The following is a 23,477-nucleotide window of genomic DNA, read 5'->3' as shown; positions in this document are numbered from 1 at the left end:
AGCCTAGCCCATCCCTTGATTCTGCTACTAGAGTATTACCACCGTCAATTCTTCCTACTAGAAACTAACACGTAGAGCACGAAGAGCAGATCATCTTTCATGTAGCAAGCGAGCCCAGAAGTACCGGAAAAGTCGCCGGCGTCGAGGAACCACGACGGAGGCAGAAGCAACCCAGAAACAAAATCGTCAAAACTTGATTAAATCGAAAAACTAATCATACTGGGGTGTAGAGCATGACGAGGAGGTGAGGTTTCATACCACAGGCGGCCCAAACGGTGGCCGGAGTCGCCGGGAACTGCAAAACTCGCCGGAGGCAGCTCGGGCTTCCAGTCGTCAATTCTTCGTTCCGGGCCGTTGCATGTACAATCCGACACCGCAGAGATGTAGGCGACGACGAGACAAGGCTTTTCCAGGTGGTCCGCCGCGAAGAAGTGGCCGGGGAAACGTTTTCCGGTCAGGCCCAGTCGCGGGTCTCGTTCCGGGTCGGAGAACTCTGGTTCTCTCTCTCTCTCTCGATCATTCTGGTCCTTCCAACGGATCAAGGGCCTATATAAATGTGTCCAATTAACGAGGGACGACCACGATCAAGCGGTGGCTGGATGGATGGCCACGATCGCACCGCAGAATTTTCTTTTCCCTAAGTAATTTTCTAAAATCCCATAACTTCGGAAAATGACTCTAAATAGCTCGGGTATCCGGAAAATTCCCCAAAAATTCCCACGAACTCGTCGTGTCGTGTACTTTATTATCCAATACTTAAATTGAAGATTTCACTTTATGAAAAATTTCTGAAAATATTCTCGAACACTTTGACAATTGTCGAGATCGCGAAATAATTTCTCGTACGATCATCAATAAGTTCAACACATTTTTTTTCCGGGGCTCACAGAATTCACTGACTTGAATCTTTGAGAGAGGCTTGCTTTGGTGCAATGTCCTAAGACAGAAATACGTCCCTACACACTTGATGTAGATCTTCTAAGACGTCTGCCCTTCAGGATTCAACTCTCAATCCAAGGTTAGCAGTGTTGCCTTGGATTCTATCGCGAACGTCAATCTGTGTTTTCTCTCAGAAGATTTTATGGAAGATATGTGAGTCTCAAAACTGATGTCTTGAGAATTGGCCTTTGTGAGTCTTTTATAGAGTTCAGATTGAACTGGTATGAGAAGTTACAACTGTTCGATTTGAATTTCAAAATCGAACAAATGGGTCCTTTGTAATTGTAACTGCTCTCATATATATATATCTGAAACAAAGAAAGACGTCAAAAGACGTCTGTTCGGGCCCGAGACCCAAGACCTAGTCTTTGATTACTACAATGTAATTTGCATATTAGGAGTGCTGTAGTCGGCGCATCCTAATTTAGGACTGCAACAATGTATCTATCCTAATATCTGCAAATGAACAAAGTTCCAACAGATACATATCCCATCCCATATTGTCAAGAGGAGAAGACCCGCTGACCCGCATTTTACGTATGGAATAGGTTATCATTGTGATGAAGATGACTTGAAGGTGTTGGTTTTGAAGGAATGAAGGTGCATGGCAAAAGGCTGCCTTTGAAAATCTAATTAGTAGTTTACATCTTAGCATCGATCGATGGAAAAGGATAACAAAACTTCCACCTGGTAACTTCGAGTTGATAAATTTTCTAAATCGGATATGGTGTCCTTGAGTGATTCTGGTGTAGCTTGGTTGATGAGAGAGATGTTGATTATCTGGATCTGTGCCATGTTTTGACTTTTGACCTTCACTTTTCGGGTTCCAATTCTTAATCGTGGTCACCAACAAGGGTTGGCAGGATTGTCAAAAGCAAGGTTCTTGCCTTGGTTGGCACCCCCATCCAAGGTTCGAACCCCAGAGTTGTCAATTTATCCTTTGTTGGTAGGTTGCTGAGTGCTGGGGTCTTGCGGGGCCCATGTGAACACTGGTGAAACGTGCCAAATTCACGAGTGTCTAAGTCCATCGAGGCTTGATTGCGGATGCTTGCGGGTCCTACCACCTGACCACTTCAGTGTGGTAGTGTGGGCTTTGGGATGTTGCGGGGTCTGTCTACTCCAAATTGTAACCGGTTCGGGGCCCAGATGTTAGTTGGGCTCCTGCCAAGGCCTGCCTCGGGTAATCGGGTTAAACGGTCAATCATAAAGTTCCTGGGTCGGGGGGACCTGCCTCCCCCCTCCCAAATACTCCCTTTGCCAAAAAAAAAAATTCTTAATCGTGGTCTAGGGAAGATGACACTCATGGAATTGGAATTGAGAGGCTTCGCGTGCTTTTGACACGGTAAAAATATGCGGTTCATGAAGGGTTCTTCTTGGACGACCGAGCCTATTACGGTGAATTCCAGGTTATTATTTGATGGTGAGAGGTTTCTGTTGAGCAGGTTTTCGGGTGATAATAAGAAGCACTTTCGGTACAACATAAAGACAAAATATGTGACACAAACTAATAATAGAACTATGCTCGAAGCGGTGGGGTACACTCACAGAGCTTTAATTTGTGGAGGAAAGCATTCTTCTCCTTGATGGTCAACCAACTGATCTGTTTTGCGTACTTATATAGTCCCTAAACCCTAGTTTCAAGTCTCGATCTCCTTGAATTATTGGGAAAAGCCCTAGCTAACTAATGGCTTCTGTTTTATGCAAATTTTTAATACACAAACTATGACCAAATCCAAATTTTGGTTGTTTTAATGCAACATATACATTTGATAATTGATACTTTCAGTACAAAGCGTGGGCTTGTTTTAATTACATAGTATTTATGCAATTTTTTTGTACGTAAACCACTATAGTGCAGTGTCTTGTTAGGGCATAAATCCTAAATGTGAGTGGAAAATGTGAATTACGTACTTACATTTTTGTTGAACGTTGTAGTATTTTGCATGTATATTTAAGATTGTACTCAATCCCTACATCTTTTATTGAAGGGGAAATGCTCATTTATCCAATTTTAGCTTAAAATTTGCCCACTTGCTCCACTAACAGTTTTTTAACCCCATTTACCCAAAACACTCTAAGAGATTATTTCCCCTTTACCCAATTAATTCTTTTTTTATTCTTTTTATTTATTTTTGGGACTTTTTTGCCCTCTCCTTCTTTCTCACTTAGAAAGAAAAGTCATCCTCCACCTTGCTGTGCTCCGGTGACCAGTGGCCGGCCGCGGACTCCGGCCACCGGTGACCGGAATCCGGAATCCGGTCACCGGACTGTTAATCGGATTCCGGCGTATGAATTTATTGCCCCCTAATAATACCCAGTAACCATATTATTACCCCCAGTAATCATATTATTGCCCCCCCAGTAACCATATTACTGCCCCCCAATACTCATATTATTGCCTCCCAATAATCATATTATTGCCTCAAATAATCATATTATTACCCTCCAGTGAATTGCATAAACTCTCAAAACCAAAATGAATACACTACAGGTACAATTGATCAATTTATATGCATATTATTACCCCCCAATACTCATATTATTGCCTCTCAATAATCTTATTATTGCCTCTCAATAATCTTATTATTGCCCCGCAATAGACATGTATAACTACTCAATAAAACTTTTTTTTTCATTCTTCTACCAAATTTACCAAAAAAAAAAAAAAAACGAAATCAAGCCGGACGCAGAACCCGGACCCTGCGGCGACGACACCGACTGCATATCTCAAACCCCAGAACCCGGACGACATCCCGCACATAATCGAAACCCGAGAACCCGGACGACGCCGTCGGAATCAAAACGAAATCAAGCCGGACGCAGATCCCAACCTTGCGGCGACGACACCGACTGCAGATCCCAAATCCCAGAACCCGGACGACATCCCGCTCATAATCGAAACCCGAGAACTCAGCGGTGACGACGTTGCGGTTGCTGTAAGGGTTAATTGACTTCTCCGGCGGGTCAGTATTGGTCTTGCTTGACTGTGAGTGAAGGAACGGCGAAGAGAGAGAGAGAGAGAGAGAGAGAGAAAGTTTGATAGGAGGTGAGAGAGAGAGAATTTTGTAATTTATTAATTAGTTTGGGGATAAAAATGTCACTTGCATTTAAATTGGGTAGATGGGAGTAAAAAACTCTTAGTGGAGCAAGTGGACAATTTTTTGGTTAAAATTGGGTAAGTGGTCACAGCCCCTTTATTGAAAACCATAACTATCAAATGAAATATTTCATTATTTTGATATCAAATTTTACGTTCCACGCCAAATCAACTTAAGGCTTTTAAATAGATTTGATCCTGCAAGCTCATAAGGCCATCTCCAACCCAAAGGGCTAAAAATAGCCCTGGGGCTAAATTTTAGCCCTAAATTCTGTACTATTCATTGATCTGACATCAACCGTCTCCAAACCGTCAAGGCTAAATTATAGCCCTAAAATATATTTTAACATTTTGGAATGGTTATATATATATGTATGTGTGTGCTTATTTTTTTAAGTCAATTGACTTATAGTAATTGAAATAATTTTTATGATAAAAAATATTTTTTCGGTTGTATTTTTTTTTTAAAGATAATTAAAAATATCTTTAGCTAATTTTGAAATGAAATTTTTCTTTGGAATCATATTTTTAATATTTATTTTATTCATGACATAAGCATTTAAAAGTTACACAACAAAGTAAGAAAATGCAAACACTTGTCAGTGACAACCCTGACAATTATTAAAATCAGAAATTGAAAGCTTTGAAAAAGAATGTTGAAGTCATATCTATAGTGTAAAAGTTTTTTTTTTTTAAATTATATATATATATATATACTATTATTAAGAGAAGAGGGTTTGTTAGCAAAAATCTAAATTTTTGACAGAATTAACCCTAGAAGATTAATAAACTTTGAGAATTAATTAAATCACAAGGATAATTAAGACATTTACAAAATGTATTTTTATTAAAAAAATTTGAAAAAAAATATCCACAACCCACTTTTCTCTCTCTCATTTTCTTTTCTCTACAATAACCAACTTTTTTCTTTTTTATTTTCTGAAAAAAAAATTTAATAACTTGCACATGCAGAGCATGTGTGGAAAAATGCTAGTATATATATAAAAAAACCAACGGCTATAAAAAAAAATATAAAAATCACATTACCAATGGCTATAAAAAAAAATTTAACCAACGGCTAGCTGACGTGCTAGTTGCTGACGTTGTGCTGCTATCATCCTCCACTACCCGAGTGGGCCAGCTTTAATCTGATCCAGTTTTTTGAAGGGCCAAAGGGCTCCTCCAAGGGCTAAAAATGCCCCTTTAACCTCACATTTGACCCTAAAAAATGGCACTTTACCCCTTAGCCTCATGGGTTGGAGAAAGAAAGGGCTATTTTTTGGCCCTTTGGCACTTTAAACACTTGGGTTGGAGAAGGCCTAAGAAGATGCAAGTGTACAGAGCATGATCAAATAAGCATTCACCGCTTATATATTGAAAACCCCAACAAAATTAGTAAATGGAGATCCTACATATATAGCGTGCCACATTGACCTCTTCAACTTCTGACCATTAGAATTTTGGCCAATAACTTGCCTCCTTTAGCACTTTCCTAATTAAATAAATATTAACTGCAATAAGCATCGTGATGCAGGGCCGGCCCTGAGATGTGCCCATTGAGGTAGCCATATGTTAGTCTGGCTGTTTTGCTACTATTTGCGCCTCAACCAAGGATTGAACTTTGGTGCTTGCACTTTAAATTTGTCTAACCATCTTTCTTTTTAAATTTTTAAATTTTTAAATTTTTAAATTTTTAAATTTTTAAATTTTTAAATTTTTTTTTTTTTGCAGTTTTGCTAAACAAGTACCCTAAGTTCATTAAAAAAAAGAAAAGAAAAAAAGTGAATATAACACCAATTTCAACCTTAAATATGTAATATTATCATAAAAAAGAAAACTATTAAGATTACATGACACGCACAAAAAATTGGATGAAGCCCACATTTAAGATATTCACCTCAAGCCTTCATAATTTCAGTGCCCTACCGTGATATGGACTAACATGTTATCTCCCCTCCGAACACAAGGTGCGTTTACTTTTATATACATTTCTTTTTATGTAAGTTGGAGGTCTCTATTCCAAGTTCTTATTGTCACGGAGAGGATATATACCTGTATTTTTTTTTCCTTTTCTTCTCAAAAGGAAAATAGAAAGCTTCTTAGCACCAATTATTTGAAATAGCCTCATATTATGTCCTCAAAGTAAGTATATGCATTTTTTCTTCTTATATCCTTTTGACTCCTAATCCTCTTGAAAATTAGTAGTAACTAATAACACATGTTTTTTTTGCTGTTACTCAACCTATGCTTGAGTTCAATTTAATAAGTATGATGTAATAAGAAACACCTTTTATATGTCTTATATGACAAGAAATGTTTATTGTTATCGTCATGCATTTGTGTGCCCTAATTGGTAGTGAAAAGTATTGAAAACGGGACGTGAAAAATCACTAACTACATAATCTAATAAGCTCCCACGGTTTATACATTGAAACCCCCAACAAAATTAGTAAATGGAGATCCTACATAGCGTGCCCCATTGACCTCTTGAACTTCACTGATGACATTTTTGCCATATTGATATATAAGCCTTATCTCCTTTAGCACTTTAATCACTTTTAACTGCAATTGACACCGTGATGTTGTTCGTCTTCTGATGGACTAACAATCTAACATGTTCCTCGATCTGACCACGATGAGCGTTTACTGCCACCCAAATATCTCCATATATATATATATATATATCTTTTTATGTAAATTGGAGGTCCTTCAGTACTGAAGTCAGTAATCACTTCTCATGTATTAGCTTTTGAGCCTTTGAGCCAATACTTTCGGATCCTATTAGCAGAGTATTCAACTATTCATAGACTAGTCCAAATAAGCCATCGTGGCTAACCGCAATCCCCCGGATCCTCTCCTAAGCACATTGCTTTCCTAACCTACCTAAGCTTTCACTGAGATTAAGACACGTGTCAATATTCATATCCAATGGTCTACTTTTCTCCCCCAGCTTAAAAAATTAGTGATTTTACAAGAAAGACCCTTGATTGTTGTTGTCTGTATTCTCGCCGACTCTCTCTCCTCTATTCTTTGATTTCTTTCTCATCTTCTTCCTCCCTCTTTCCAGATCAAACACAACTTCATCATCTTATTCTCCAGTTTATCGAATTGAGACATGCCAAATATCAAATAAATTTTGTAACTTGATAGTATCTCCAATTCCCAAAATGGATTCTGGGAAGTTGCAGATAGATAACGCGAAGTTGCAGATAGGTAAATGCAGATTTATTTACATCATCGATCCAGAAAAAACAAGTAGTAAAACAAACATATAATACCCAACTTATCAATCAAATCAAAACTAGAATGAAAACAAGAAATAGCATCTCAGATTCAAATTCCCCATAGTTTTCTTCACGGGCAATCATAGTGCAAGGATAACGAATTAAAGAAAATCATCATCAATGCTTGCTGAAATCTTTCTATAACTCAGAAAACCAAACAATCAAAAATTCAACTAGCAAGTAGTAGAGGGAAAACTCTTAAACAGATCGAAGAGAATCATATATGTATAATTTGGGGTTGGATGCTCCATTGATGGGTTCTTCTTCTTCCCTGATTAATTTCATTCATTGATACTTGAATTGTCTCCCTTCAAGCACTACGGGATCAACCATACCTATCAATCTAGTATTTTCATGTTCAGAAAATCTAATTTAACTAAACCCACTTGATTAGCAGTTGCTGTTATGTATTGGTGCTGAGTGAGAGTAAAAGAGGGAGAGCAGAGAGGGGAGAGAGAGAGATCTGCACTTCGGCGTGAAACTGTGAAAGGAAAGAGATTAGGAGAAGAATAAGATTTGACTGATAGAGAACAGAAAAACACAAGCTAGCTTTGTTGTTTGTTGTAGACCATTGGATATGAATATTGACACGTGTCTTAATCTCAGTGAAAGCTTAAGTAGCTTAGGACAGCAATGAGCTTAGGAGAGGATCCGGATCCATGTCGGAAACGTAAAACTAAACATTTTAAAATCCTATCGAGCAACATCCCAAATCACAAGAATCATTATAACTTTTACCTCTTCTTTTTTAGTTTCAATGGAACGGTTGGTCGGAGAACTTCAACTCTCTTTAAGAGTCAGACTAGACAGTTAAACACGAAGTATACACGTCTGTTGTAAATTCACCTTGGTTGATATACAACATTGACCAAGCCAACAGAAGTATCATCAGTAGGCATTAGTGCATGACACAAGCTTAAGATTTTACAATCACAGTTATTCTCAGCAAATCAGCGTAAAATCCATGTTCAACATTGGCAGTTTGCTGAACTGGATGACAAACACTTACAACTGCCAAATGGTGCGAATTAGGTGCGCTGCAAGACTGAAGAAATTATATGGATAGTTCACATTGTTTTCAAATTGTCTAAAAATTCTTGAAGATCTTCCAACTTTGCACCAGAGAGACCTGCAAAACAGAGTATATTGTAACACAAACATGGAAATGCAATGTTTCCTGTTAAATTCCACTTGCAAAACCACTGACTATCATGAACATTTTATAGCTGTTACCATTGCTATCATTCATCACAGATGAATCTTTGTATCGGTTGTAGATCTTATCTATCTTATTCTGTTTCGCTTCTTCAGCCTTTCTGGTCTTCAGCTTTGCTGTTTTCATCCTAAGTTGTGATGATGTTTTAACCATCTCTGCACAACACAATAATTTACAATGAGTTTTGATATAAAATATATCAACAGATACTGCCACCCAACAACAAAAGACAGATACACGCAAAACAACTTCAATATGGTAATTGTAAGGATTTTCCTATTCATTAGTCTTCAATCATGAAACCAGATAGAGTAAAATTGCACATAACAAAATATAAGCTTGTCTGTTCAACAAATATAATTGTAGAGGGCCAAAAGAAAGGAGAAGTAAATTATATCTCATGGGAGCCAAACAATAATTGAGGACAAGAAGTCCTCAACCAAGCCTAAGAACACTCAACAGTAACAAGAAAAAAAAAACACTTCAAGATAACAACATTAGTCAAGTAATAGCAGTTTTCCAATCTTTATGATAGGGCTGATAAGAAGTAATGTCTAAACTCTAGAGCGACTGATGCCCACAGAGCAGACCAAAAAGTAATTCGATCCCAAAACATAACTACAAAAAGGAGCACTATTTAAAACTGATATAAAGTAAGTTCCAAAATGAGAGGGAAGGAAGGATATGGGATAAGAATTGACTAAATATGAGGAAAAAACAGTTATTGAACTTATGGTGTATTCGTAAACACACATGCAAATCATTTCTGACTCACTAGTATATATCACAAATTATAAAAACCTTCATACATCTAAACCCATGCTTCCTAAATTAATATTATTCATTAGCAGCACTACAAATGGATGCTATAGCACTTAAAAATTGAATATAATTCGAAATTGTGTCTAGTTAATTACCCTGGAACATCTCGTGAAAAGAGTTTCGGTCATATAACTGCAATGTCTCATTGACAAGCGCAGATAAACGGTTACTAGAAGCAGACTGTTGTTCCAATAATTGGAGCTCTCGGTTCAGTGCAGCAGATTCCTCACCAACCTGTAATCACACTTCCATTAGAAGAAAAGTACAATTTCATGCAAACAAGAGATCCTTGCATCTTATAGGATTGTAATTACCTTGGTGAGTTTGTTCCTCAACGAATCCAACTGGGCATCCACTTCTGGATCACAGATTGCATTTTGACATACAGAACTATCAACAGGTGTTTCTCCCTATAAAATCACTTGCTTAGATTATTAAGTTATGAATAGAGAACATATTACTTCCTAAATCAAGTAAAATACTTCTTTCACATTTTACTTCTTTGTACTTTACACTACCCAGACTCCAGAACTGAATTGAAAGCGGAACAGGAAACATCAATTAACTGAAAAGGACCTACACTTTTGGGCAGCACAAACCCCTCAGGAACTTCAAAACAGTGGTCAAGACAGTAACGCTCCCACATAACCAGCCGCTTATCAACATTTGATTGAACCATTTTGTGAATGAGATTAACGCCCTGCAGATAAGTCCCGATAAGGACTCAAAAAAAGTCACATTGCATCTTCCTACTATATCACAATCCTCAAGCCAATCATCCATAAGAATCTAATATTACGAAATACGAACGCTAACTATTTCTTTTTCGCTAAGATCGAAAAGAAATGTGTTCCCAGACACACATATATACTCGAAATCACAAAAGCAATACAGAAATTCATGGAGTCTGTATAAACTGAAACAAAGCAAAATTGGGGGAAATCAATAGAAAAAGAAAATTAAGCAAAGATAGTACCTTGGATAGATCTTGAGCTCTGTCAGTGCCTTCGACTTTCAAACAGGTCGATGCTTCCCTGAAAATAAAATCGTCACAGAAATTAACAATTTTGGGTTTGAAAAGTAAGATTTTCAAAATTACAAATCTCACACATGGAAAAACCAAGTCTTTCATACAAGTACAGATCCAAAAGAGAGAAAGAGAGTTACTGGTGGAAGTAATCGAACGCATCGTCGACCAAATCGTCGACGGTGTTGATGACCTCGTTGATGAACAGCTGCGGATTCAGGTTCACCGAATCAAACGCCGCCTCGCTTTCGCTCCCTTCCATTCCTCTCCCCCACTCAAAACCCTATCCCTCGCACACCACCAGAGCCGCTCGAATTTCAGATTAGGGTTTAGGGATTTTCCCGCGCAAAAACCGAGTCTGGGAAAGAGAAGGTCTTTGAATTTTGATTCTGGAAAATGAAAATAAAAGTGGTAGTACCACACAGTAAGGGGACACGTGGTGAGATTCCGTTGTCTGCCACGTGTATGAGGATCAGACGGACGGCTATAATATAGGTACTTGAAAACCAGGCACTAAAATTTTTTTTTCAAAACGTGGTAGACAAAACGCATGAAATTGAAAATGTTAACGAGAGATACTATTTATCTATAAATAACAAATACAGAAATCCAATTGAAACATAAAGAATTCTTAATACATCACTAACCAACGTAAAAACATGCGCCAACGGTTTTGATGCTTACCCAACGAACACAGTTTCTTTGAAATTTTGATGTTGGGAAGTGAAAATAAAAGTAGTAATACAGACGCGTGGACATTTCATTGTCTGCCAGGTGTATGAGGATCGGACGGCGATGAGTAGAGGTACTGGAAAACCAGGCTCTGGAATTTTTTTTTAATTTTTTTTTTTTTATCAGTGAGAAAAAACAGTGGGTTTCTGAGAATGTTACAAAAAGCTAGCGATAAGTTTCGGGTGTTTTTAGAGAAGAGAGTGCATTTTGGTGTGTCTCGGAGCCAAACAAGCATGGCGAGGCAGAGCTCCAAAGTCGAGGCTATCTATGAACTCTGCAAAAAGACCTTTTCGCCCTCCGGGTCTCCTCCCCCTTCTGCTGAAGCTGTCAGCAAGCTTTCTTCTCTTTTGGGTATTTCTCTGTTCGTTTTAGCTGGTTTGTTTATGATCAAGTTGTTTGTTAAAGTGTGTGAATTTTTGGGTTGGACTTGGACGTTTGTTTGAGCTAAGTTTGGTATGTGGGTTTTGCAAATTGTGATGAAACTTGAATTGGGTTTGCTTGTCTTGGGTGCTGTTTTTAATAAAGAATTGGATGGTCTAGTTTTTGTAACTTACTGCTTTTGTAGTCTGGTTTTGGGTTCAGGAATGTGAGCTCTTAAGTCTTAATGGAATATCCTGCATTGACAATTAATTTGATAGTGAAGTGGTTTAGTAGGAAATATGTGAACTTGAAGTTACAGCAATTAAGGTTTATCCCAAGCATGCTTAAATCACATTTCTTTTCTTTCTGCTGTTTCTGGCGACTGGATTGATATCTTTATTGATGATACCATAGTAATGCAAACCGATGATAATTCTAATACAGATCGATGTGGTATGTGGGAACAGCTTGATTGAGTAATGTCGTCTGAGATTGCCTAAGTGTACAAAGATGTCTTTGCTTTTTGTCTTATTGTATGTCTGTTCAGAAATTAACTTAATAGAGGTTTATCTTTTCTTAATGATAATTCCTGTTTAAAGTTTACTCAATCCAAAAGGTAAGATCTTAAGAGTTTGAGTCAGAATGGTATGAAAGTTTCTGTTTCTTATAGTGACATTAGCATGACTTTACGTTTCTGATCTTGGTTGGAATCTACAGACGCAATCCATCCTGCTGATGTTGGACTTAAAGAGGAAAATCCAGATGATGATCGAGGGCTTGGTTTTTTCAGAGACAATCTAAATAGAGTTTCTCGATGGACTCAACCAATAACATACTTAAATTTATATGAAGGTGATAGTTTTACGGTAAGCATTTAGCAGAAGGGACAGATATTTTTACTTCAATACCATCACTTTACTGCCAAATAGAAATGCTAACTTTTTCTTTTTCTTCTTCCCAACTTGTTCTTATGGATTTTATATTGTGAAACTTTGAAGCAATCGTTGGTAACAGTGTTCTTACTGCCTTGACTGTGTATATGTGAATGTGAAATAAATCGAGTTTCTCTTAATGAATTTACTGCCCGAGTTTCTGAAAGAAAGGCGTTTGTTCGTGATATTATGTAGATTATATTTTGTGGACTTCTCCATGATATGATTGTTGGAATCATCATTCATCTGAGTTGCCACTTAACAATTTATTAAGATTCTTGTTGTGTTAAAAGCTCTCTTATATTATTACTGAATGATTAGGTAAATGGTTTTATGCAGATGTGTATATTCTGTTTTCCTACTTCCTCAGTCATTCCACTTCATGATCACCCTGGCATGACTGTTTTTAGCAAAGTTCTGTATGGTTCTTTGCATGTGAGAGCTTACGATTGGGTGGAGCCTTCCCAGGAAAGCAAGGGATCAAATTACTTTCCAGGTCTGCTTTCTCATTGAAATTCAGCTTTTGCATGGTTTACGCTTCTTAACAAATAACTATTTTCATATTGCTCTTAGTTCCTAAACACAATGTTCTCATGATCTGAGGTCAAATTATGTGGTAACTGATGGTGTGATCTCCAATGCAGTAAGATTGGCAAAGCTGGCAGCTGACAAAGTTGTAACGGCACCATGTGGAACATCAGTTTTGTACCCAAAGAGAGGGGGGAATCTGCATTCTTTCACTGCAGTCACCCCGTGCGCTGTTCTTGACATTCTCACTCCACCTTACAGAGAAGATTTGGGCAGAAAATGCACATACTATCGTGACTACCCATATACTGCCTTCCGTAAGGAACTTTCATTTCTTGTTATAGTTTTCTTTGCTTTGTGAATTTATTCGGATGGCAAGAAAAAGAGATAATAATAAGAGTGGTTTTGCTTGACCCATAAATTGCAGCTACAGAAATTAAGGTAGAGGAGGAAAAAGAAGAGGAATATGCATGGCTTGGTGAGACTGAACCTAATATCTACATGCGAGAGGGAAACTACACTGGACCGATTATTCAGATCTAATCTCCATCAATTGCCAGTGACAATCATTCAATGAGCCCTTGCTCATGGTATATGGTTAAGCATTGGATCCTATGAAGCATTTTATTTTGGTCGACTGCAGAAGAGCCTAAACAGAGGTAACAAAGGTGCTGCAACCATGCAGAAAAGCTCTTTTATGAAGGCTTTCGTGATAAACTTTCTTGCAAAGTTCGATAGATAGTCGAGTAGCTACAAATTAATATGATTGTACCCTCCAATTTCGATTTGCCGGTGGTATTACGATCTCCTTTCGCCTTTCTGGCATTGCCTATGTGCAGGAATCTTATGCTTGCAATGACATGTCCTATCTTCCATGTAGCCACTATTAAGTTAGAAGTTATAGTGGAGAAACACAGAACAACTAATTGATGTGCTTTTGATGGTCTTTCTGTGATAAAATGATATCCGGCAGAGCTCATGCACACCCAAAAAGCACAATAATATAGTCTGAAAAGGAAGGTGGAGGTGAAATGTATACATGGTACATTACATTCCGATACAACATAACAACTACAAAGTTGGAACTGATGAGAAGATCAGCAGTCGACAATTCCATACAAAAACACTTGAAGATGATCGAAAGCATAACTTCTTTATTGACTGACAAACGTTTCCAATGAAGATGAAGACTTGTTCCGTCTTATTCCGGGCATTTCGGCAAATGGAATTATCCAATAACATCTCACTTCATAAGCACTATCAAAAATTTCTGTAGATGTTCCCAGAAACCCAAGTTGGACTTGAAGCTCAGAAAACGTGATGAATGATTGATTGACGTATTCCTTAAACATGTAGAAGTACTTCCCTTAAGGAGCTCTGAAAGCTTCACCAGCATAACGGACATTACCAAGTTCCTCTTCAATGCGCAGAAGCTGAAATCAAATGGGAACAGATATAAATAGATTAAAGGCTGCCTAATGATACTATTTCATCCTCTTTACTTTTACAATTGTAAGTATTAATTCATTATCCGCATGTGGGAAAGCAAGACATAAGTGCACAGTAGGGAATAAAATGTTCCGGTACTTTTGCTTACCTGATTATACTTGGCCAAACGCTCACTTCGGCAGGGAGCTCCTGTCTTAATCTATATAAACAAAAAGCTAGTATTAAGTTCATAGTTCCAACAAAAAAAAATGATAGAAAACAGATGTAGAAATCAGCTTATAAACCTGTCCACTGGCCAAGCCAACAGAAAGATCAGCAATGAAGTTATCCTCAGTTTCCCCACTCCGGTGACTAACCATCACACCCCAACCTGCAGCTTTTGAGTCAAGTGCTGCCTGAATAGATTCAGTGATAGTGCCGATCTGGTTAACCTGCAAGTCAAAGAAAGAAAATGAGCTCAATCAACACACATAATCGTATCTTTACTTTATTTTCCTACCAAATTCCATTATTAGCTATAAGCCTATAATATGTACAATACAAGCACGCATTACCTTACAACTACAGTTATTTCAGATCTACCGGAATGTGATAAAGAATAAATGATTTTTATGTGTTTAGCATCTAAGTCTCCGGAATGCCCTAACAAATGGATAAAAATAGGCAAAACTTGAATGCTAATGAAATGTAAATCTCAACTCCGTTATATAAGATAAAATGAATTAAAAGAAAGAGCGAAAAAAAGAAAAGAAAAGATGAATGCAATAAAAGATGCTTGCCTTTAAAAGTAAAGCATTGCACGCCTTCTTCCCAATGGCTTCAGAAATTTTCTTTGGATTTGTAACCAATAAGTCATCTCCTACAATTTGGATATCAACTGAAGATTGAAGTGAAGCCCACGAGCTCCAATCATCTTGGTCAAAGGGATCTTCAATGGACACAATAGGGAAATCTCTGATAAACTCCTTGTACAGGTCGCCAAGGCTCTGAGGGGAGCGCACATGTGCCCCGTCATTTGGTTGTTTCTTAAAGTTAAGATCATAATTCCCCTCCTTAGTGAGAAATTCCGAAGCAGCAACATCCATTCCGATTTTGATCTGCATGATTGTTTTGATTTCACGTCACACATTTGTTCAAACGAATTCGCAAGAGAACAATAATGCCAGGGTATACTGTGGTCCTACCTTGCCTGTATAACCAGCCTTTTCAATAGCATCAATGAGCAAAACCAGTCCTTCCCTGTTATCCTGTACGTTGGGAGCAAATCCCCCTTCATCTCCAACATTGCAAGCATCTTGTCCATACTTTTTCTTGATAATTCCCTTTAGCATGTGATAAACTGTTCAAGCAATGGAGAACAGTTATGGATTACCAATGATCCAAAAACTCCAGAAACATACTAAAGTATGACGATAGTTTGATAAAATTCAATTTTTTCTGGTCTATGTGATCTTAGATTCTCATGTCACTAAACTGTATATTGGAAAATGTAGAATATCAAATTCAACCAACGACTTTGAATTCTGAAAATGATTCACAATCTCAATCCTTATTTTGAAGTAAAGTAATGAATTTAAGATAAATACACCGCATAAAAGAAACATCACTTTTATAAAACCACAGTTAAATTACTAACCTTCACTACCCATCCTGAGTGCCTCGGCAAATGAGGAGGCACCTACGGGCAATATCATAAATTCTTGCATGGCGAGATTATTTCCAGCATGGCTTCCTCCATTTATGACATTAAAAGCCGGAACGGGCATAACAAGCTCTTTCGTTCCAGACACTTCCTGGATGTGCTTGTATAGGGGAATTCCCTTTGCCCCTGCCCCTGCTCTGCACACACTAAGAGACACTCCCAATATGGCATTGGCCCCCAGTTTAGACTTGTTTGGTGTTCCGTCAATTTCCAACATGACTGCATCGACATCATTTTGATTTCTAGATATCAACAAGGCAAAACGTCAGAACTTCATCATAACCAGCATACACACAATAACCAAACAGCATACAATTCACATAAGCAAAATAGACATCAAGGCTAACAAAAACTTTGCCATGAGGTAAACAAGGACAGTGTAACTTGCCAAAGTGTAAAGCAACCACTAGAACCAGCAACAGTAAAAATAACCGATGCCATGTAAAACTATCTCTAAATGCTTTCAAATGCCTAATAATCACACCTAGAGTCTTGTAACTAAACTAACTATCAAATACACTTTTTTTTTTTTTTTACATGTTTAAACTAGTAAAACAATTCTAATACAAATTCATGACAATTCTTTCATTTCATACTGATTAATGAAGATTAGTTACCAAGGTTACAATAATTATAAGAGAAGCAAAACTAAACAGTAAAAACGCAGCAAAATTAACCTGACATCGACGCCAATGAGCTTAGGACCCAAAATGTCATTGATATTCTTGACAGCATTGAGCACACCCTTGCCTCCATAAACGGCCTTATCCCCGTCCCTCAGCTCCAACGCCTCGTAGATTCCGGTAGATGCTCCGCTCGGAACCGCCGATCGGTACAGATCGTCGGTGATCAGATCAACCTCGACGGTGGGATTGCCCCTGCTGTCAATAATCTGCCTCGCCTTGACCGACTTCACCTTGTACTCCTTGGACGCTTTGGTCGCCGCGGACGGCGCGACGGCGACGGAGCATTGGGCGGAGAAACGGCGTCGTTGCGGGAGCGGGATCGAGGCGGAGGGCTTGGGCTGGGGCTTGGAGGAAATGAAGGGGTTCTGGAGGAGGGTGGTGGAGGGCTGGGTGGCCAAGGCCATTTTTTTTTTTTCTTTTTTTTTTTGAAAGGGAGGAGAGGAGGGGGTTTGGAGGGAGAAAGATAGGTGGGATTTGATTATAAAGGAGGGAGGTGGGAGAAAGTGTGGGAAAGTCCGCCGACGAGCGATGAAAATAAAGAGGGAGTTGGTTGGTGCTTGGTAGTCTCGGCGAGGTAGCTGTGACTGCTCTGTGTCTAGGTGTGCATGCACTCTTATAAATTATTAATATACTCTTCTTGTGGGGTCCTATAACTGCTTCAGGTGGATGGAGGGATGGGGCCCTATTTAAGTGGGCCTATTGGGCTATTTTTCAGTTGCGCTCGGATGGATGGCCCCGTTTGGAAGAATGTGGATGTTTGATGGATTAGTCTATAGTCATGACTCCTAAAGGGTTGGATATCTAACACTAACCTCCTTTACAGCCCAAAGTTCTATCCAATTGCATAGCAGAGACGATAACCATATTGACTAGATGTTTAGACAATAACGGTGTCGTTCAGGTAGTCGGTTGATGTTTTTGTCAATTATGCTCAGCTATTGTTGGATTTAGATTGAATTTTGAAAAATAATAGGGCAATTGGAATGCTTGTTATTTTTCATCCTTAAATTTAAATTCAACAACAATTACGCACATTAATTAAGTACGGATTGTGATTCGATTAAGTTAGGATTTGACCGATCATTATTATGCCTTGATGCCTATGTTGACTACTGTCCTGTGGTTTGAGTCATATATATAAAACGTACGTGTGTGGCTTGGTTACAACATAGACAACATTGTGGATTAACAACATTGCTAGCTAGCTAGATGATAAGCAAGACTGTTATAAAAGCACTAGCTTACATTGCCATTAATAGTATGGTCATTTTCCTACTCCCAAGTGCAAATCCCTCTAGTTTCTCATCCTCACTTTGACAGTTTGACCACATAATATACGCATTAAACTGTTTACTTATCCACTTTGATACTATGATAGACTCATAGTATGAATCTCACACCCTTCCTTCACTTTGAACATCTTCAATTTCCTCTCCCAGCTCTCAACTCCCATTTTATGGTGAACGGTGAACCTCGTCACTTCTAATCTATAATCGCTTCTTTAACGAAACCAACCCATTCCCACATTACCTCTACACATGTTCATACCTAAACCCAACTTCTACGGCACAATGCTCGACAGATATATATAGTTTAGAACATTCAACCCATTGAAACACCAAAACAAAAAGAAAAACAAGTATTCCCGGCCAGCTAAAGCCTAAAGCAGTAAAGCTAAACAAACACAAATGAAAATCCACAACCAATTAAGTGACGCATCAAAGGTAAACGCACCTACTAAAGGAACATTACTGGCCAGTATCCAAAACCAATTACACATAAATCCTCTTTTGTCACCTTTCCATATATAACCATCCATTAAAACCAAGGTAGTAAAATCCATGGTAAAATTATACTGGGATAAATTCCACGTTAGGTTCACGTCAACTAAACCCAACCGTCGCCTCTGAACATAAGGCGTCCACTACGTGCATGGACGACTCAGTTACCCACGTCCTTTTTCAAATCGCCCTCCAAGGCCATTTCAGTACTTTCACCCCTCTCACACAACGGGCAATGATGACATGTCAACCTCTCCACCCGCCACCTGTCGTCAAACGCCCAATCCATCTCATACTAGAATCCCAAACTTTGTAAATAAGTTCAAAACCAAGTCCCATTGTCCAAAGGATTCAAAAACCCAATGCAACCGTTTTACGTAGGCATTCAACTCCTTCTATAAAACAGTTTCTCAGTCCAGATAAGAACGTACAGAACCCACCGTCTCCTCTCTCTAATCTTTCATCTCTTCACCAACAACAAGAACATAATCCCAGGGTTTCGTTTCCCAATCCCCACAATTCCTTAATCCCAAGACAAGACAGACAAGACAACCTCCGACCTAGTCGTGGTTTTTTCACAATGTTACGCATAAGCAACACCGTGATCGGGATCCTCAATGCGATGTTCCTCCTCCTGGGACTCGCCTCCATCGGCGCGTCCATCTACTTCCACCTCCACGGCGGCACAGTCTGCCAGAAGGTCCTCCAGAACCCTCTCCTCTTCGCCGGACTCTTCTTCGTTGTCGTGTCCCTCCTCGGCCTCGCCGGATCGTGCTGCCGACTCAACTCTCTCCTCTACACCTACCTCGTCTTAATCTTTCTCCTCATCCTCGGACTCATCGCGTTCACCGTGTTCGCGCTTTTCGTGACCAACAAGGGGATCGGACAGGCCGTGTCGGGACGAGGGTACAAGGAGTACAAGGTTGGAGACTTCTCGCATTGGCTCCAGCATTACGTTGTTAATGGGAAGAACTGGGAGCCGATCAAGAGTTGTCTCATTGATGCTCAGGTTTGCCAGAGTCTCGGCGGCGATGCTCATCAGACCCAGTCCGATTTTTACAAGAAGAACTTGTCTCCGATTCAGGTATGTGGGTTTTTTACATTTTTAATTTACTAATATATTTATTTCTTGGTTGGTATATTTTTTTTGGACGAAATTTCTTTTTTGTATATAAGATAACAAATGTATATGTATCTGATCCATAGGGAGGTTTTGAATTGAGATTTGTTAATTGAGTTAGAACTTCATTAAAAAAATTAAAATGGTAATCAGTATTTTTGGACTACTGCCTTGTTAAAGTTTGAACCGAGTGGATTTGCCTGTATCTCTGTATTCATCGTACGAGATTTGGTTCTTCTATGTTCAAATACCTGATTTTCTATGTTTCATACGAATCTAACAAGAATGTTTTATATAGATAAACCTCTTTTCATTTATGGAGATACATTAATTGAAATCAAGAATAAGAATTTTTATAATTAATGATGAATTGGAGTTTCATTTATAAAAGTAATTTGACTTGCATGTTAATGTGGTTTGAGATTTAATATTTTTCATTTCAAATAATCAAGTTCAAAAGGATCCAAATGTTGCTGAAGAAATTTTTACATGGAATACACTTATCAGGATTATAATCATCCTCATGAATTCCTTTTACTAGTACTTGTATATGCATATATGCCATTTTTATACATTCTGATGGGACTGTGTACTAATCATATGCTTTTCTGTGTGTGTTTGATATGGAACAGTCCGGTTGCTGCAAGCCACCATCCTACTGCGGATATGAATTCAAGAATGCAACATATTGGGTTGTTCCAAAGTCGGGACCTAAAGAGCCGGACAGTGATTGCATGACTTGGAGCAACAAGCAGAACAAGTTGTGTTATGACTGCAAGTCATGCAAAGGAGGAATGCTGGCGAACATTCGCAAAGAGTGGAGGTCTCTGGCCATACTCAACTGCTGTATTCTCGTTCTCCTTACCCTCGTCTACTGCGTTGGCTGCTGTGCGACCAAGAACAATCGCTTCAGTACTTACAATTACAACAAGTACAGAGGAGGCGCTTGATTAACTCCAGTATTGTTTTTAGTTAGTTATTAAGCTAATGTAAGTGAGATTTATTCTTCATGGTGTAGGTGTGTTGTTTTTACATTCAACTTAATTACTTTAGCTATTCGAAATACTTGAAAAAGGAATTATTGATTAGAACTCTTTTCAATTTATAATGTCTGTTTGAGCTCATCAAAACCAGTTTTTGATGCACAAAAGAGTATCTGGATGAAGAAGGCTTGAAATGAAAGAGAAACCAATAACCTCAAACTGTTTCCTTTAAAAAGTTCATTTGCAAACTCTCTGTAAATAGTTCGTAAGAAAAGTCTGGACTTTCATTATTGGTGACCAAAAGTGTGAACCTACACAAATGAAACCTACCTCTTAGACTTATCGTACATGAACATCAAGTATAGATAGTATCCCGAATGTGCATAAGCAAAGAAACACCCAATCAAAAAAGAATGATTCTAACGTGCGAGCTATTTGATGAAGCCGATTGTTACAAAGATACACAATTGGGATGTTAAACTCCCAAGTTTTCGAAAACCCAAAATATAAACCTCAATGTAAGTAGAATATGGAGCTTGGCTCACTTTGCAAACTTCCAAATAACATAAATTCTAATGATGAGTTCTGACAAAATAGTTTTACTTGAGAAAAGTGCAAGCAAGGAACAGGAACACATAAACTACTAGTGATGTTAGAAGTTCGAGAGTCCACGTCGGGTTCAATAGCATTGACGGAATATTTGGGACCAAAATCGAACCGCACACCCAACCAGTAACAAGTGCTCCAAGTCTGCAATTAAACCCATGGGAAAATAAGAGATGAGAAGAGGGGGAAAAGCAGAGAACTACAGCCACAGTTACTATTCGCAGAAATCTTACCCATAAATGGAAGCTCTAGCCAAGCTCTTTGTCTTCTCGTTGAGGAAATATATGCAAGCTGCCAAGGACACTGCCACCTGTAGTAACAGATACTTCATTTAGTATAGAGAGCAAGGGGCACCAACATTCCAAACATAGATGATATTTGAAGCTGAATTTATCAGCAATGAAGGAAGTGCAAGTATCTAGTATGGTGGAAAAGCACTTGAAGGATGAAGCTGATCTAGAATTCACTTATTATTTAGTAGGACAGTTGAGTCTTGTGCAAAAGGTAGGCAGGGTATGCTAAGTGCATAGAGGTCTAGGTCTATCTCAAAGTCTAATACTGCCTGTCTTAAATTTCATTAATATAACTGAAGATTCACTTTGATAATAGAACTGATAAGATGCATGAAGATGAAATGGAAGGGCATCATTGATCAATGTGTAAAAGTTAGAACGGACCTGAAAAGCAGGTCCACCTTCCGCTGAGTTCATAATACTCCAGCCACCCATGAATGCAAAGAGGAACAATCTTCTAAAAATAACTTCAGTCGCTGGAAGTTCCACGAAATTGAGCAAATTCTTAACCCAAGGTGGAGACTCTTCTACTTTCTTCTTTAACCTGCTCTTCAAGTTGATTTTTGTTTTCTTCCTCTGCTGGAAGCTTGTCATCAATATTTTCTCAAAAGCAGCTTCAATTGACTCTTCACTTCTCTCATGTCCAGCATACTGTTGCAAGAGAAAGTTGCGCGATCCCCATATCTCCTCCTCAGAAGCATCTTGGTTCACACCAAGACGCTTATAGGGATCCCAAACACTGACCCGGGGAAACTTCGGAGCATTACCTACAGAATGTGGAGAAGAAATGAACAACAGCAGAAATCACCAAACCATATTACATCTTCAGAAGGAGCTTCAAAGCTTGACATATAAACTACCTAATACTACCTATTCAGTCCTAAAAAGATATCACACCTATTCTCAACCAATAATTGAATCAATGCAATTAAAAAAGAGTAGAGGTAACACTACTACAGTACAACTTCGTTCAGCAGGGAGAAATTTTCATCAACTAATTCACAATTAGCAGCGACAGCCGGAAACAAAAGAATTAGGAATTGTAAAAAAATACATATATCTATACACAAGAAAACCGAAGCCCCCCAATTTCCCTCAAATTCTTCACTCTCTGAATGAACACAGGAGGAGCTAATTTTCAGAAGGAGCATATATATATATGGGTGTCAGCATCGACACTCTTCAGAAGGAGCTTTGAAGCCTGACATATAAACTACCTATACCTATCCAATCCTAAAAATATGTCCACTTATTCTCAACCATTAATCGAATCAACACCATTAAAAAGAGCAGAGTAATCAATACATTCACAATCAGCAGCGAAAGCCCGCAACATAAGAATTAGGATTTGTAAATTGTAAGCAGAAACATATACTGAAGCCTACAATTTCCCTGAAATTCTTCACTCTCTGAACACACAGGACGAGCTAATATTCATTTGGAGAACACAACCCAATCCGTTTGCATAATCTACATATCTAATTGTATAATCAAAGCAATGAGCATCCATCTAAAAAGGTCGCAAGGAATACCTCCATAGGATAGAGCTGCACATCTAGGGCTTCGCAGAAAGAAGCAACAGTTTTGCCGCTTGGTATTTTCACGAAAAGTACTAGCAACAACAAAAGAAATCGAAATCAATTTACATAATCACAGAGAGAGAGAGAGAGAGAGAGAGAGAGAGTACATTTTTTTGCCGATGAAAGAGGTGGTGAAATTGGGGGCAGCTACGGAGAGAGAGGCCATGGTTTTGTGAGAGAAGTGAGTGAGTGAGGACGCAGCAAAACCCTAACTGGAAAGATTGGGGGAAGCCAACGGAGCTGGGTAAAGAGTTAGCTAAGCTAACTATCTCCGCTGCCTCGTGTTTTTCAACTACGAACCGACTTATACTATCTTATGCTACGAACGCGCACAGCATAT

At 38.6% G+C, this 23,477-nt stretch overlaps 5 protein-coding genes and 1 non-coding gene across 6 annotated transcripts; 2 read left to right on the top strand and 4 right to left on the bottom strand.

Annotated features, from left to right (window-relative positions):
- Positions 1 to 7,356: 7,356 nt before the first annotated feature.
- Positions 7,357 to 7,447, bottom strand: LOC133707590 (small nucleolar RNA snoR26). The gene has a single exon (XR_009845204.1). It is a non-coding gene; the product is annotated as a small nucleolar RNA snoR26 (small nucleolar RNA).
- Positions 7,448 to 8,064: 617 nt separating this feature from the next.
- LOC133746473 (protein MIS12 homolog) lies at positions 8,065 to 10,795 on the bottom strand. Its single transcript, XM_062174650.1, has 7 exons — positions 10,526 to 10,795; positions 10,335 to 10,392; positions 9,939 to 10,058; positions 9,673 to 9,768; positions 9,454 to 9,592; positions 8,554 to 8,691; positions 8,065 to 8,449 (listed from the first exon to the last, which is right to left on the bottom strand). The coding sequence occupies exons 1-7, from the start codon at positions 10,645 to 10,647 to the stop codon at positions 8,388 to 8,390; spliced, it is 735 nt and encodes a 244-aa protein (XP_062030634.1). The 5' UTR covers positions 10,648 to 10,795; the 3' UTR covers positions 8,065 to 8,387.
- Positions 10,796 to 11,248: 453 nt separating this feature from the next.
- Positions 11,249 to 13,897, top strand: LOC133743658 (plant cysteine oxidase 3). Its single transcript, XM_062171656.1, has 5 exons — positions 11,249 to 11,468; positions 12,195 to 12,343; positions 12,749 to 12,905; positions 13,054 to 13,254; positions 13,365 to 13,897. The coding sequence occupies exons 1-5, from the start codon at positions 11,270 to 11,272 to the stop codon at positions 13,478 to 13,480; spliced, it is 822 nt and encodes a 273-aa protein (XP_062027640.1). The 5' UTR covers positions 11,249 to 11,269; the 3' UTR covers positions 13,481 to 13,897.
- A 19-nt stretch (positions 13,898 to 13,916) lies between these two features.
- LOC133743657 (enolase 1, chloroplastic) lies at positions 13,917 to 17,358 on the bottom strand. The gene is made up of 7 exons (XM_062171655.1): positions 16,766 to 17,358; positions 16,023 to 16,330; positions 15,571 to 15,725; positions 15,166 to 15,483; positions 14,671 to 14,817; positions 14,535 to 14,585; positions 13,917 to 14,370 (listed from the first exon to the last, which is right to left on the bottom strand). The coding sequence occupies exons 1-7, from the start codon at positions 17,176 to 17,178 to the stop codon at positions 14,305 to 14,307; spliced, it is 1,458 nt and encodes a 485-aa protein (XP_062027639.1). The 5' UTR covers positions 17,179 to 17,358; the 3' UTR covers positions 13,917 to 14,304.
- Positions 17,359 to 18,991: 1,633 nt separating this feature from the next.
- On the top strand, positions 18,992 to 20,805 carry LOC133706490 (tetraspanin-11). Its single transcript, XM_062132029.1, has 2 exons — positions 18,992 to 19,639; positions 20,308 to 20,805. The coding sequence occupies exons 1-2, from the start codon at positions 19,136 to 19,138 to the stop codon at positions 20,623 to 20,625; spliced, it is 822 nt and encodes a 273-aa protein (XP_061988013.1). The 5' UTR covers positions 18,992 to 19,135; the 3' UTR covers positions 20,626 to 20,805.
- Positions 20,806 to 21,072: 267 nt separating this feature from the next.
- Positions 21,073 to 23,423, bottom strand: LOC133706491 (protein CHAPERONE-LIKE PROTEIN OF POR1, chloroplastic). The gene is made up of 5 exons (XM_062132031.1): positions 23,245 to 23,423; positions 23,090 to 23,169; positions 21,942 to 22,324; positions 21,498 to 21,574; positions 21,073 to 21,408 (listed from the first exon to the last, which is right to left on the bottom strand). Exons 1-5 carry the CDS (start codon positions 23,301 to 23,303, stop codon positions 21,258 to 21,260), a joined length of 750 nt encoding a protein of 249 aa, XP_061988015.1. The 5' UTR covers positions 23,304 to 23,423; the 3' UTR covers positions 21,073 to 21,257.
- Between the last annotated feature and the right edge of the window lie 54 nt (positions 23,424 to 23,477).

Source organism: Rosa rugosa, chromosome 4 (genome assembly GCF_958449725.1).
Source record: "Rosa rugosa chromosome 4, drRosRugo1.1, whole genome shotgun sequence".
In the NCBI taxonomy this organism is placed as follows: Eukaryota; Viridiplantae; Streptophyta; class Magnoliopsida; order Rosales; family Rosaceae; genus Rosa; species Rosa rugosa.
Note: the sequence above shows the minus strand (reverse complement) of the source record. Positions and strands in the feature narration are given on the sequence as shown.